The 14,640-nt window shown below is 40.6% G+C and overlaps 1 protein-coding gene and 1 long non-coding RNA gene across 3 annotated transcripts in view; one reads left to right on the top strand and one right to left on the bottom strand.

The window, feature by feature from the left end:
* Positions 1-1,509, bottom strand: part of LOC306965525 — a 38,987-nt gene extending 37,478 nt beyond the window's left edge. The window contains exon 1 of the long non-coding RNA XR_013793033.1: positions 1,473-1,509. This is a non-coding gene — a long non-coding RNA (uncharacterized lncRNA). The remainder of the gene's footprint in view (positions 1-1,472) is intronic.
* Positions 1,510-11,419: 9,910 nt separating this feature from the next.
* gfra1a (gdnf family receptor alpha 1a) overlaps positions 11,420-14,640 on the top strand; it is a 176,434-nt gene continuing 173,213 nt past the window's right edge. The window contains exon 1 of one of the 2 annotated variants that reach the window (XM_079559950.1): positions 11,420-11,861. In XM_079559950.1, the coding sequence (XP_079416076.1) occupies positions 11,822-11,861 (40 nt within the window). In that variant the 5' untranslated portion in view covers positions 11,420-11,821. The remainder of the gene's footprint in view (positions 11,862-14,640) is intronic. The other variant, XM_079559951.1, reaches the window with a different exon arrangement.

Here is a 14,640-nt window from a genome sequence, read left to right as displayed (position 1 = left end):
CTACGACTCACTGTAGATGAAATGTGAGCAATAAACTACAAAATCAACAAGCCAGGCTCCGTGTGTGATCATTGTTAAACAGTTCTTCATGTATGTGGTGGTTTTATTGACTTTATTCGTGCATATTTCTCGTTTTCACGTGATGACTCGAGGTTTAGCTTAGCATTAGCTTTCTCCGGAGGCTCTGTGCATCATCAAGGCCCTAAGACATTCCCAGCGCAGAACCAGTCACTGAAATAAGTGTTCTTGTCACCGGTTTTAATCCTGGGTGTTTCGGTAACAGAAACACTGATGTGTCTTTGTAAAAGTCTCAGAGCTGCTGTGGCTCCGGTTCACAACACAAGAAGCGAATCCTCCACGATGACTCTGACTGTTTACATCTTGGGGCTAGACACAGTGGGGAGGGGGTTCTGCTGAGGAGCAGTGGTTGGTTACTCAGCTGGTGACGAAAGGTCAGAGGCGTCTCCAGGAGGTGGGGGCGTTCCTAGGAGGACTCAGGCAAAGCTATCCCTAAAATGGCTGCCATCAGAGTTTTTACAGATTACTCAAAAATATGTGAATGTGCCAAGGCAACACTTCAGGCATGTTTTTAATGAGGGAATGACATAATAACATGATGTAAAGCTTGAAAAAGTCGATTTTACATAATACCCCCTCTTTAAGGCCAAGCCTATAAAGAGTCTGTAGGAGCTAAGTGGAGCTGTTGTGAAAGAGTGAAATGAAAAACACCTTTTGAGAAAACAGGCCCTTAAGTTATGGTTATACGCACATGTAACTTTGGTGTGACTTTGGTAGTTGAAATCTTCCCCAAAGGAAATGACCATATTTGCCATATTTAATGCCTAAATGTTATATTTTTAATGCCCCAAATTAAAAACAAAAACAAAAAAACATCATGGCATATTTTACAAGATTTGAAAACATTCAATTAAACACAGGAATGATGATGATGTTGATATTCAAAACCAAATTGGACACAACGGACAACTTTTGACTAAACGATTGTGTAAGGTTTCAGTCAGAACCGCAGTTTGTTTTAGACCATTGTTTTGTGTTTTTGACAAATATATGCTGTAAAAAGTAATTGTCTTAAAGAAAAACAACACTTTACATGCTCTTATTTTTTCTGAATTTGGACTTAGTGCCACTTTGAATCTGATTAAATGCTTTTTAACGACCTTTAACTAAATTTTGGCATAATTTATTAAATGATTAATGACTTTCTAAGGCCCCGTGAAAACCCGGTATATATTAGATGTTTTTCTACTGCGTTTTTCTTTCCTGAAAACTTGAAATGCTGAGGTCCACAAAAGCAGATCTGCAGCAGCAACACTTCAGACTCTAGCATCCTCAGCGTCTTCTTCAGACAAGGTTCATTCAGTACAATTGAAATAGAACCTTATAATCCAACATAATATAACATCAAAATAAACATTTGAAAGTATTCGAATGAATGTTGGTCTAAGCCTTACCTTCTTCTCCAGTTCTTCACGAGCTTCTTCATACTTCCGCAAAGAGGCCTTTATCTTCTCATTACACCTGATAACAGCTACCTTCACTGAAACATCACATACATTCAGACATTAGTAATGACAGCAGTGAAAAGGAGTGCCATGTGTGCTAGTGTACATGAATGAGCTATTAGCATTAGCGCTGTAGCTAACTAGCTTCATATAGAAGTGAAATAGTGGCATTAGGCCGTCTCACCTTCTTTAAACCTCTGTGTCTGCTCTGCTAGCTGCTGTTCTGTTTGCAGGATCTGTTGAAATAGAGAATCCAAACTCATGGCGAAACTTTAGAGACCTGTTTCTTTACTGCTAAAAGAGGAGCTAAGGACAGTGGAGTAGGCTAACGGCTAATAGCACAGTTGTCAGGTATATACCAGTTCACAATGTTGAAAAGGGGCAGTGCATTGTGGGTAAGGTCAAAGTTGAAGACCCCATAACTCCTGCCAAAATAAACAATGGCGAATGGGAAAGGGACGCTCTGGGGCCATTGTAGTGTTGTAAATTGTAATTAATGGAGTAACCCTCGTGTTGCCTTGGTATGTTCCAGGCATTTGGATGCAAGGTGACACAAGGGGGCATCCTTCCAACCTTCTTAGTGTAAATGTGAGTTGACTTTCTGAAACTCAAATCTGTAGTAAAACATAATATATGGAGAATTATTATTACAATTACAAAAAGAAAAATATTTGAAAATCCTGTATCTAATAAAAAAAAAAGTTTTTTTTTAATTTACTCTCATTAAAAAAAAGAAAACCCAAACCATCTGTATCTGCTGTAAAGTCATGTTTGTCCCAGTTCCTCTGAGTCATGGTGGGTCATGGTGGACCATGACAGATGTGGACAGGACTGTGGCAGACCTACTTTTACTTTGGAGAAAATAGTAGCTATAGTAACTGTTGAAGAACATCTGTTCACATCAGTCCTGCTGCACCACGTCGAGAATAAAACTATTTTTCTGATTAGATACAGGATTTTCAAATATTTTTCTTTTTGTAATTGTAATATATAATAATATATTGTAATAATAATTTTCCATATACTATGTTTTTACTACATATTTGAGTTTCAGAATATGATATGACTCTTACATGCAGCAGAAGTCTGAAGTTCTCTCTAAAGCAGAAGCTTCCTTCTTCACTACTCAGTCTGTGACTGAAGAGCAATGAGGCCTCAGCCTTTTTACTAAAAACAAAGAGCTCACTGTATTTAGCGTCATGTTACTGTCACTCATGGTGTCTGACCTAAAGTCTAACTCTGAAGAAAGTCAACTCACATTTACACTGAGAAGGTTGGAAGGGCGCCCCCTTGTGTCACCTTGCATCCAAATGCCCGGAACATGACAGGAAAGGACCCGCGAAGGCAACACAAGGGTAGGGTTTTGTAGGGTCCTACAAAAGTGGATGGAAGAGAATTGTACAGTCCATTTAGGTACGCTCACCAATGTTTGAGCAAATCTTGAAGGGTTAACAAGCTGTCATTTGGAGTAATTTTACTACCAATAAACTCCGTAACTAGCATGTTATTCCTGAGATATAAGCACCATTGTCCGGCCCTTATCTGGGCTCTTTCTAGTTCATAAGTAAAAATCCGGTAACACTTTACATTACGGGCCGGTAAGTCCTTGGTACTTACAGTGGTACTTATGGTGGCATTAACATTGGTAATTCTAGGTACTTATTGTGGTTCTTACAGTGGTACTTACGGTGGTATTTACAGTGGTAATTCTAGGTACTTATTGTGGTTCTTACAGTGGTTCTTACAGTGGTACTTACGGTGGTAGTTACAGTGGTACTTACAGTGGTTCTTGAGGTGGTAATTACAGTGGTAATTCTAGGTACTTATTGTGGTACTGAAAGGGTACTATAGTGAGAATTACAAGGTATGTACTTCTAGATACAGTGGTTACTCTTAGTAATGAAGGTTGTACTTCTTGTTTTCCCTAATGCTGTTTTATGTTGTTTTATAGTCACACAATCCTAGAAATTACGTCTGTATGTAGAAATACCACATTTACTACTTATGAATTGCTGCTGTAGTATTCTTGAATTACCAATAAGTACCATAGATGTATCACTGAAACTATCATTTAAAGTACCAAAGTACATAGAAGTATGACCTTCATTACTAAGAGTTACCACTGTATCTCTTAGTAATAAGAGATACAGTGGTAACTCTGTGTCTCCCTAACCCCTAACCCTAATGACTAGTAATTATGACTTTTAGTACCACAATAATAACCTAGTAATTATCCTGTAATTACCACTGTAAGTACCACTGTCATTACTAGAAATTACCACTATAAGTACCACGGACTTACCGGCCCGCAATGTAAAGTGTTAGCAAAAATTCCTTTCAAATTCTCCACAGACTTTCGAAAAATTCAAATAGTAACAGACTTAAAGCACGATGGATGCTAATCAGCTGCGTGCTAACTGCTAGCCCTAGCACGGCAAGCAAAGAAAATACCAAATACTTGAAAACACAAAAAAATGCTTTCACATCTTTTTGGTTTACAACATTTTGGATGCAAATCATGACAAATTTATAATTAATTTATTATAATGTCATTCCCATAAGTCATAAGCATATTAGCTGCTATTGTTCTTTTAAACATTAACCTTTTTTTTTTTTAATGCTATGCAATTTTTTAGTGGGATTGTACTGACGGGCTCCATTGCTTCCTTTAATGGTGTATCTGCTGTACTGTCAAGTGTCTATTATATGTCCTTCATTCAGTGCACTACAGAGTCTGTATTTGAGATTCCACTACGGCTTGGCAGCAAGTGCATTTTTTCCCCTTGCTGTCATTGTCTGTGAGCGCTATCTCTCATATATCTCCTCTCTTTTTATAATGTAGTTTTATAATGTCATTTGTACAATGCATTTTTCTATTCTGCTCGGATATGTCTGTATACCTGTTTGTGGGCGGTCACTTATGTGCATGTGACCACACACATGACCATTAAGACCACCTGGTTACACTCTCTAATTTGCCCCTGACAAAGAACATGCAAGTGGTTGAAACGCGTCGGTAAAGTGATGTCCCGGTAATAAAGGATTTTTATTTAAGTCAGAGTGCCTCGGATTGCCTTCTTCTTCTAAATATCCTGAAAAATGCTCTGGATTATTGGCACTAAATCCCCAAAACAGCGCAGCACTCAATGTGTTAAAAGGGAGTGAGTTGAGTTTCTTGTTCCCTCATCTCTAACACTTCCTTGTTTGAGTGCCGACTGCTTCTCCATTCTCAGGTATAGCTTTTTAGTCGCTTTATTGGCTTTGGCCATGGCCCAAGGTCGTTCCCAAATCTTGTGTCCCTTCAGACTGGATTAAACCTGGCCTGGAAAGTGGAGACGCACGCCTAACCAGGTTGACCAGGCACAGGGCTGCATATGCCAGTGGAAACACCCCTGTAGTTGTCTCCTGAGGGTTAAAAAGACACATTTGAGCAGTGATGCCCACCTGGGTTATAAGTGGGTCTGTCCGCAGTTTCCATTGGGGGCCCCATGTGTGTTGGGCCATGTGGGCTGGACCGGTTTTGCTGGCTGGGTTAAGACGTCCAAAACTTAATGAAACCTAAATAGAGGCAATAGGACCGTTGAACTTGGCCGACTTTTGATGGTTTCATTCTAGTGTCTGACGTGCCTGCACCTGAAGAACAGACTTTGCTATCTGTGAAGCCATCATGCTCGCTGGTCTCTTATCCTGCCTCCCTCTCCTGATCCATTACCACAACACTGTTAAATACTGGACATCAGCCTGACTGCAGTCTGAATATGGCTGTATATAGATCACACTGGAGCCTCCTCAGCGCTCCCCACGGAGACACTGAACAGCCCTGTCATCACAATGTGAGGAGGCGATTAGCACAACATTCATCACTGACTTTACATTAACCTCACATTCTCAGGAATTCTGCCCAGACACGTCAGTTCCATCAGTTAATGGCCTGATGACTCAAATGAAGCTGACATACTGTAGCTTCAGAGAAGCATCTTTCTTCATGTGCAATCAAAGATTAATTTTAAAACCACTTTACAACCACAAAAAAGAGAAATTAGTTTACAATGCTGGTGACTGAGACCACACCAATCCATTCTTTTAGTAAAGTAAACTTAAGGAACAACTGACATGGAGACCTCAAACGACGTTTAAGCATCGGTATAAGTATTATAGCACTGATACATGTGAACATGGGCCTGTAGATACTCTCTGTCACTGATACAGGTGAACATGGGCCTGTAGATACTCTCTGTCACTGATACATGTGAACATGGGCCTGTAGACACTCTCTGTCACTGATACATGTGAACATGGGCCTGTAGACACTCTCTGTCACTGATACATGTGAACATGGGCCTGTAGACACTCTCTGTCACTGATACATGTGAACATAGGTCTGTAGATACTCTCTGATACAGGTGAACATGGGTCTGTAGATACTCTTTGTCACTGATACATGTGACTCCCAAATGGCTCTTTATGTTTTTACATATACAGTTTAAATTCAGGAGAGATTTGGATTCATGGCATGTTAAATGAGCTTTTCGACTACTCCCAGCACAAAACAATTATAATCAAGAAAGACATTTTTTTTTTTTTTTTTTTTTTCATTGCTATAATGAAGTGATTTTGGCTTATAGTGGTGTTGTTTTGTCTTCAAGCCTAATCCACGTTGATTGATCGAGATGGTAGAGCCATTGTTTATTATAGCAACACATGAACTTTTAAAGCTGGTCGTAGTTACATATATGTACTCTTTTATTGACAGTCAAAATCCTCAGTGTTTCTCCCCAGTCCCTCTGCTGCCTGTAGCTCCGCCCTGGTCCTGCTGCGTCTGTAGCTGCTGCAGCCTCGCACTGAGAGAGGGACACAGACTCCAGATATCACTGAAGTCCAAACTTTAGCCAGGACTTTTGTTGTACTTCTGCTTTAGTTGCTTTTGCAATGGGCTCATACACATGAGCAGTAAAGGCCGACATTGCGAGTATCGCCGCTCCGCGTGTGATCGCATTGTTTACTTTTCACTCCACAAACCCAGCGTAACCATAAAACTGAAAATATGAGGTGGATCTTTCTTATTTAAGAAGTGGCTAAAAGCTAGAGATGCACTGACTATGTTTATGAATTGCTTTAAGTATGTAGAGGTCTTGATTTTGTGTAAACAGCAGGTGCAGATGTTTTACCTCCTTTCTCTGCCCAAATCACATTGCACCAGCCCCTTATGGCTCCTCCTGCAGGTGGTGGGTCCACGGAAGGACGGCCTCACGATTCTAACCGGGCCTGTTGGTCTCTCATAAGGGGCTTCTGAACCGCTCTTTGTCTGACCCGTCACCTAGGACCTGTTTGCCCTGGGAGACCCTACCAGGGGCACGAAGCCCCCGCCAACAGAGCTCTTAGGATCATTCGGGTGCTCAAACCCCTCCACCACGTTAAGGTGACGGCTCCAGGAGGGGTTTTGTAATAAATATGTCAATAAAATAAACCTATTCATTTAAGCCTGACTATTTTGAGCAACTTATTTGTACTCATTTTGTCTTATTTGTATATACAAACATATTTTTTTTTCTTCATATTTATGTCGATTTCCTCGCTCACTGTCTCCTGTGAGCCCTTCCCTCACAGTCCCAGTAGATGGCGGCAGTGACCCACCTCTGGCTCTGGGCACTGCCTCACTCTGAAAGCGCAGGACGTAAACCTGCCAACCACGAGAGGAAATGACTTCAGTCATCTCACATAAGAACTGAAGTAAACATGCGTGACAGGCTCAAACCATGCAAATGTTAGAAACAATGATTTTTCTGAGAGGATAGTGGATATCTTATTTAGCTTTTCAGTGGGGAAAATACACGGTAAAACATTGTGGCTTGTTTTTGTGGGGTCCAAAGCTCATTTAGGCAGACAGGAATTAAACATCCTTCGGAAAACACGGTCTGAGAGTTTGTTAAGCACAAGAGGACAATGTGCTTGGGATGCTTTGCAGAAATCCCTTTTTTGGAGAAAACAAATTGTGAATTTGTAAAATAATAAAAATCTTACTGTGAAGACTTGACAGTTAGTTTCCAGGTGAAGGTTTATATGTTAAGAGCTAACTGTCCCAATGAATGAATACATCAGGGAGACCGACAGGGCAGGTCTGCATTGAAACTGCGTTGAATTTCAAACTTCGACCTGAAAACAGATGAATGCCATGATCTGATGAAAGTGATTCTTTATTGCACGGATTCAATGCTTCTCTATTGAATTTCTAAATTCCAATGTATTTTTACAACACATACTAATTCAAAAACTGAACAAGATTCAAATCACGTGAACAAATCAAATATAAATTTCAACAAAATAAAACTGCCAATTTAAACATGGCTCTATTAATCTTTTAGAAAATATTTTTACCCATAAGATGAAAGGGCTAAACCAGAGCTTTAATGTTAAGGTAACAGTTTGTCCCATCTTCAAACTGATGATCAATCACCTGGCTGGAGGTCACCTATTGGTCACCTATTGTGCATGTTTTGAGTTGTTGAGAGAAAAACACAGAAAGGCCTGCACGGTCCGGGGATAGAACCCAGGACTTTCATGCTGTGAGGAAGGCTGCTAACCGCTCAGCCACTGTGGCACATTTGTCTTACACTTCGCGCTTACCGGGTCTGAACCAGGGAAAAACTGTGTCCTGAGACCTCGCCCATGCATGTATGTCCTCTGTAGTGGACATTGGTCTTGAGTCGGTAAGTCCAGCTGTTTACATGCAGTCTATCTGAATCCTAATGCCCTGTACAGAGGACATCCAGAGCTTTATGAGAAAATACAATGGATTTTTATCAGATTTGATGGATCCAAAGTTACTGAGAGGCTCGTTTCAGCAGAACCAGGTAAAGACACATCAATCTTATTCATTGTTGTGGAGAAGGGTGTTTTTTTTTACTTTTGTAAATCAAATGTTTACAAATATTTTTACATTTCAGCCCTTTTTGAAAAAAACATTTCTTTCTATGTCCTTTGTAATGGACATCAGGACTAAATGTGTCTTCTGAAAATCAAGTGAAATCTATATCTCTCAGGGTTACATTAACATAGTTTATTAGTGACAGTAGATTCAGACTTGGAGTTGTGAGGATGAGATGAAGGTCCAGTATTAGAACTGAACTGTGGAGGTAAATGGACTCAACCTATATAGCACCTTTCTACCTTTCAGAGGTTCAGAAGAGGAAGCATCACCTGAGGACACAACACTCACATCTGTAACACGCTCGCATCTGTTACACGCTCACATCTGTAGCACATCTGTAACACCCTCACATCTGTAACACTCTCACATCTGTAACACGCTCACATCTGTAACACCCTCACATCTGTAACATACCCATATCTGTAACACACTCACATCTGTAACACGCTCACATATGTAACATGGCCAGATCTGAAACATGGTCACACCCGAAACATACACATCTGTAACATACACATCTGCAACTCACACATCTGCAACACACTTACATCTGCAACATACTCCCATCTGTAACACACTCCCATCTGTAACATGCTCACATCTGTAGCACATCTGTAACACGCTCAAATCTGTAACACCCTCACATCTGTAACATACTCACATCTGTAACATACCCATATCTGTAACACACCCACATCTGTAACATACTCATATCTGTAACGCGCTCACATATGTAACATGGTCAGATCTGTAACACACACATGTGTAACACACACATGTGTAACACACTCACATCTGTAACATGGCGAGATCTGTAACATGGTCACACCTGAAACATACACATCTGTAACATACACACCTGCAACTCACACATCTGCAACACAATTACATCTGCAACATACTCACATATGTAACACACACATCTGTAACATACTCACATCTGTAACATGGCCAGATCTGTAACACACCCACATCTGTAACATACTCATATCTGTAACGCGCTCACATATGTAACATGGTCAGATCTGTAACACACATCTGTAACACTAACATGCGTAACACACTCACATCTGTAACATGGCGAGATCTGTAACATGGTCACACCTGAAACATACACATCTGTAACATACACACCTGCAACTCACACATCTGCAACACAATTACATCTGCAACATACTCACATATGCAACACACACATCTGTAACATACTCACATCTGTAACATGGCCAGATCTGTAACATGGTCACATCTGAAACATACACATCTGTAACACACTCCCATCTGTAACATGGTCAGATCTGTAACACACACATCTGTAACATGGTCACATCTGCAACACACTTACATCTGCAACATACTCACATCTGTAACACACTCCCATCTGTAACACACTCACATCTATAACACGCTCACATCTGTAACATGGTCACATCTGTAACACTTTCACATCTGTGACACGCTCACATCTGTAGCACATCTGCAACATACTCATATCTGTAACATGCCCATATCTGTAACACACTCACATCTGTAACATACTCATATCTGTAACACACTCACATCTGTAACACACTCACATCTGTAACATGGTCAGATCTGTAACACACACATGTGTAACATACTCACATCTATAACATGCCCATATCTGTAACACACTCACATCTGGAACATACTCATATCTGTAACATGGTCAGATCTGCAACACACACATCTGTGACATGGTCACATCTGTGACATGGTCACATCTGTAACATGGTCACATCTGCAACACACACATCTGTAACACACTCACATCTGCAACATATTCATATCTGTAACACACTCACATCTGTAACACACTCACATCTGTAACACACACATGTGTAACACACACATGTGTAACATACTCACATCTGTAACATGCCCATATCTGTAACACACTCACATCTGTAACATGGTCAGATCTGCAACACACACATCTGTGACATGGTCACATCTGTAACATGGTCACATCTGCAACACACACATCTGTGACATGGTCACATCTGTAACATGGTCACATCTGCAACACACACATCTGTAACACACTCACATCTGCAACATACATCTATAACACACTCCCATCTGTAACACACTCACATCTGTAACATGCTCCCATGTATTACACGCTCACATCAGTAACATACTCACATCTATAACATGCTCAAATCTGTAACACGCTCACATCTGTAACACGCTCACATCTGTTATACCGGTGGAAACATAGGTGTGTGAGGGGTCAGCATCACTTTACATTGATTTACATGCATTTATTAAAGAAGCTCCAAACCATAATGCTAATAACTGTAAAGCTGATTTTAACTTTAAATTAAATCTTAATTTAGCCCACATTCATATATTGCCGTCCATAAATTATATTAATAATTATGATATTGATTAATGTCAGATTTATCAATACAGTAAACACTTAATCATTTATGATTGACATATTTCACCTTTATTGACCTCGTGTCCTCTACCATGAAAATCATAACATTTAAACTAAATTGTAAAATGTTTATTTTAACCCTTTCACTCAAATAAATTAAAATAAAAAGGTGCATTAACCTTTTTTTGTTCAGATCCCAGGAGGCTATTTAATTAAAGTCTGAAATGGAAATTTGTTTCAAATTAGCTTTAAGTGTAAACACTATTGCACTGTTTTGTGTGTGTGTCCGATTTGCTTTGTAATATTGAAATTCATGCTTCTGTTTGCAAATATGAAGAAATGAAACATGTGCAGATATGTTGCGTCTAAAAAAAAAGTATTTGGGTTTTGAAATGGGATTTAAGGGAATGACACATGACTAAAGCTTAAACCAGAACTAAACCGGGACCAAAGCCGGACTAAACCTCAACAACGGCAGGAAACAATCCTTTATTTTTGGCCCATTTTACGCACACTCCTATGTCCGCGCGGCTCTGCCTGTGGTGACTGTGGTGAGAGCGAGGCGCGCAGGAGGCTGGCACTCGCACTCTCCTCTCCACGCGCTACAGCAGTAGTGTGATCCATTTGGTCAGGACGTACAGGCGCAGGAAGCATCGCACCAGCCGCGACTACGATCCTCCAACAGCCCCAGCGAAGGGGAACCGTCTTTACGCGCTCGGACATCAAGAGAGAGCGCACAGTGTCGCTTTTATCCGAGAGGGGACCGACCCAGCAGAGTTTTAGAGCACTTTTGGAGACTAAAGGAGGGGATTTGCGAGTGGTGCGGATCATTCAGAGGAGCGCGAGTAGAAGCTCTTTTCGATGGATTTGACCGTGTTGGAAGTACTTGTTTTGGGAATATAACGGCTTTTAGTTTCTCCTCTGGTTTGAGAATTGCTTTTGTTTCGCTCGGAGAGGACGACCATGATCCTCGCTGCGCTTCACGCCGTGCTGCCGCTTTTAGGTAAGTTTAAGACTCACTGTTAAGGTGCCGGCGTTTGTTTGGAAATGTTTACACGTTTAGAAAATAAAGTGAGGGATAAGCAAGAGTCATGCCGCGTTCAAATCCAATCTGACGCGGACAAAACATTGACCAAAAAAAACAAAGTCCACACAAGAAACGGGACGGAACAGGTCTAGTGATCTAATAAATCACGTTGTAATGAGAAGAAACCGCTTGCAAATTAGGACAAATTCAAGAACTAAAGCCAGGACTGGGCGAACACAATAACTATAGCAAAGCCCAAAGTCTGAGAAATGTGAAATCCTGTACATATTTGACTTCCATATCAAACTGTTTCTGTCCGAACGAGCCCCTTCGCGGTGGACGGTGCCGAGGCGAGGCAGTGCGCTTTCCCCTCCGGAGCGCACACTCACAGCGGTCCCGGTCACACGCACATGACCGGCCTGAGCGATCGAGCGCTCGGATCGTTAGTGAGCAGAGCGTGGAGCAAAAAGCCAATGAAGTCACACACGTGCGTGATACAGATTCAATTCAAACAAACTGTCTTACTTTGTTTGTCAACAAATTGTGTCAAAATAAGACTTAAAAAACACACGCACAAAATCAGGATAAAAACAAGGCTACGGTGGAAGTAATTTAGGGAAATTGTGACTAAAACTACACTGCGCATTCATCAATCTATGCTGCTTTTGTTTTCGGCCGAGTTGGCAAAATCGTGTGGCTCTCAGTCCGATGGAGACGCTAGTGATTTGGGATGGACAGTTTATTGCAGCCTCTTGTTCACATGTCAAACTTTTTTTTTTGACATGTGAATATAATATAAACCAACCCAGGACTAACCTAGGACTTAACCAGGACTAAATCAGGACTTCTTTTGTTTGTTCATTATTTATCTAAGTTACGTCTTGTGTTTTATGTGTCATGTTGCAAGATTGAATCGAAAAGAAAAAAAAATCCTAGTTTGTGAACCTGTTCATTAACAATGGCAATAGATACTCTTCTGAAGTTAATGTCGTTGTTTAGTGGACTAAAAGGTCGTCTTGTCAGATCTGTATTAGCTTCTGTCCTCTGGCTCAGTGATCACTGTCTGTGGATAGATCTTTATTCTCCTCTCATTTGGACTGTTTTACAGTTTACTGAGAACTGCATTCACGTGAACATTTATCTGCAGTGAGATTGAAGTCCCTGCTTATGCATCTTATTTCATGAATATTCTACTGGAGTGGGGGGTGCAAATAGTCTGGAAAAAAGTGTAATCAAACACAAGCAGGGTAATGTACAGATACAGGTATCTTTCAATGAATAAAAATGAAAATTAATCTAATTAGAACAGAAACACAAAATATACAAATGCCAGCATGGGCCGTGCGAAGTGGACAGTCCCAGTGCCCGGTGAGCCCCAGGACAGTCCGGCCCGCCTGACCAGCGCATACACACATTCTAAACAAAACAATCACATTCATATTTAAAATGTTTGCTGCAGCAACTTGATTCCGGATCTGATTGAGATTTGGGTGATTTGTATTGGGATTAAGATTAGATTTGCCATTCACTAAACTCGAGACTGATGCCAGTGTGCACATTTGAACGTTTGTAGAGCAGTTTTTAGACATGATCCGACTGCAGGAGACACCATGCCCCCCAACTTTGATTGGAATAACTGTAAAGCTCTATAAACATATTCATACGCTACGTGAGTCTGACAAAGATATAAGGTTTTTTATGAATATCCTCACTCTTGGTCAAGTTAGCCTCAGTCAGGGGCGTGTCTAGGTCTAAAGTGTTTCCTCTTCCATTAAACTGGTAGAGCGCTCCTCATACGCCCATCCCGAGCTCATTAGACGATCACCTTTTTATGTGGTGCTGCTAATCATTGTTAGCATCTTTACCAAATCCATAACAGTCCTGTAATAAAATAAACCCAATCTGTTTTGTCTTCCATACCTTGCCGACATAATCCAGTCTGCAGTCCATGTTTTTTGTTTTGCATCGGAGCCATTTCTTGCATAAGTTAGAATTGAAAATCAAATGAATGTTAAAGCAGATTGACACTTTGTGGTTGTACTGTTAGTATTGGTTAGTCGGACTGAAACTGGAGCTGTGCACGTCCTGTCCGTCGTGTGCGTGTCCTGTATGAAGGAAAGAGTGACCTCTTTGTCAGGCTGGAGAATAGTGGGGCAGGAAAAAAGCCTTTGTGATATAAGCACCAAACAGCCTGTTAGCTGCCAAAAAGAAAATCAATATGACACAAACGACATTTTCAATGATTGATGCCTGTTTTACTGCTGAAACGGTTGACGTTTGAAAATGTAATGATGCTATTAAATAACTATCCTCATCAAGTCTGTGTAAATGTTATCACAAAGTCTCTGTGAGTGACCAAAAGAGTAGAAAACATGCTGTTCAAACATACATGTAATCCTGGCTCTGTGCTTTGGTTTATCATTACGACGCTCGACGAAGTGTACGCACTGATGGTGCTAAACTTCTTCTACATATAAAGACATCTGCCTGTTTTTGATCTACATCATCTCTGATGCTAATCCGAGAGAGGATCCTCACTTAAAGGGATATTTCAGGATTTTTGACATAGGGCCTCTTTTCCTAGCTATCCAGAGTGTTGCTGATTTCTGGAGATATTTTTTTTGTTATTCAAGCAGTTCTTATGTTTGAAGAGTTTCGTGGCGCTAGGCTAATGCAAGGCTAGTGCATTTCTACGATATTAGCTAGTCTGCATTAAAAACAGTCTGACACACTTCACAGTGCTCCTGAGGCAAAT

The sequence above is a fragment of the Gobius niger genome, assembly GCF_951799975.1.
Source record: "Gobius niger genome assembly, chromosome: 7".
Lineage (NCBI taxonomy): Eukaryota > Metazoa > Chordata > Actinopteri > Gobiiformes > Gobiidae > Gobius > Gobius niger.
Note: the sequence above shows the minus strand (reverse complement) of the source record. Positions and strands in the feature narration are given on the sequence as shown.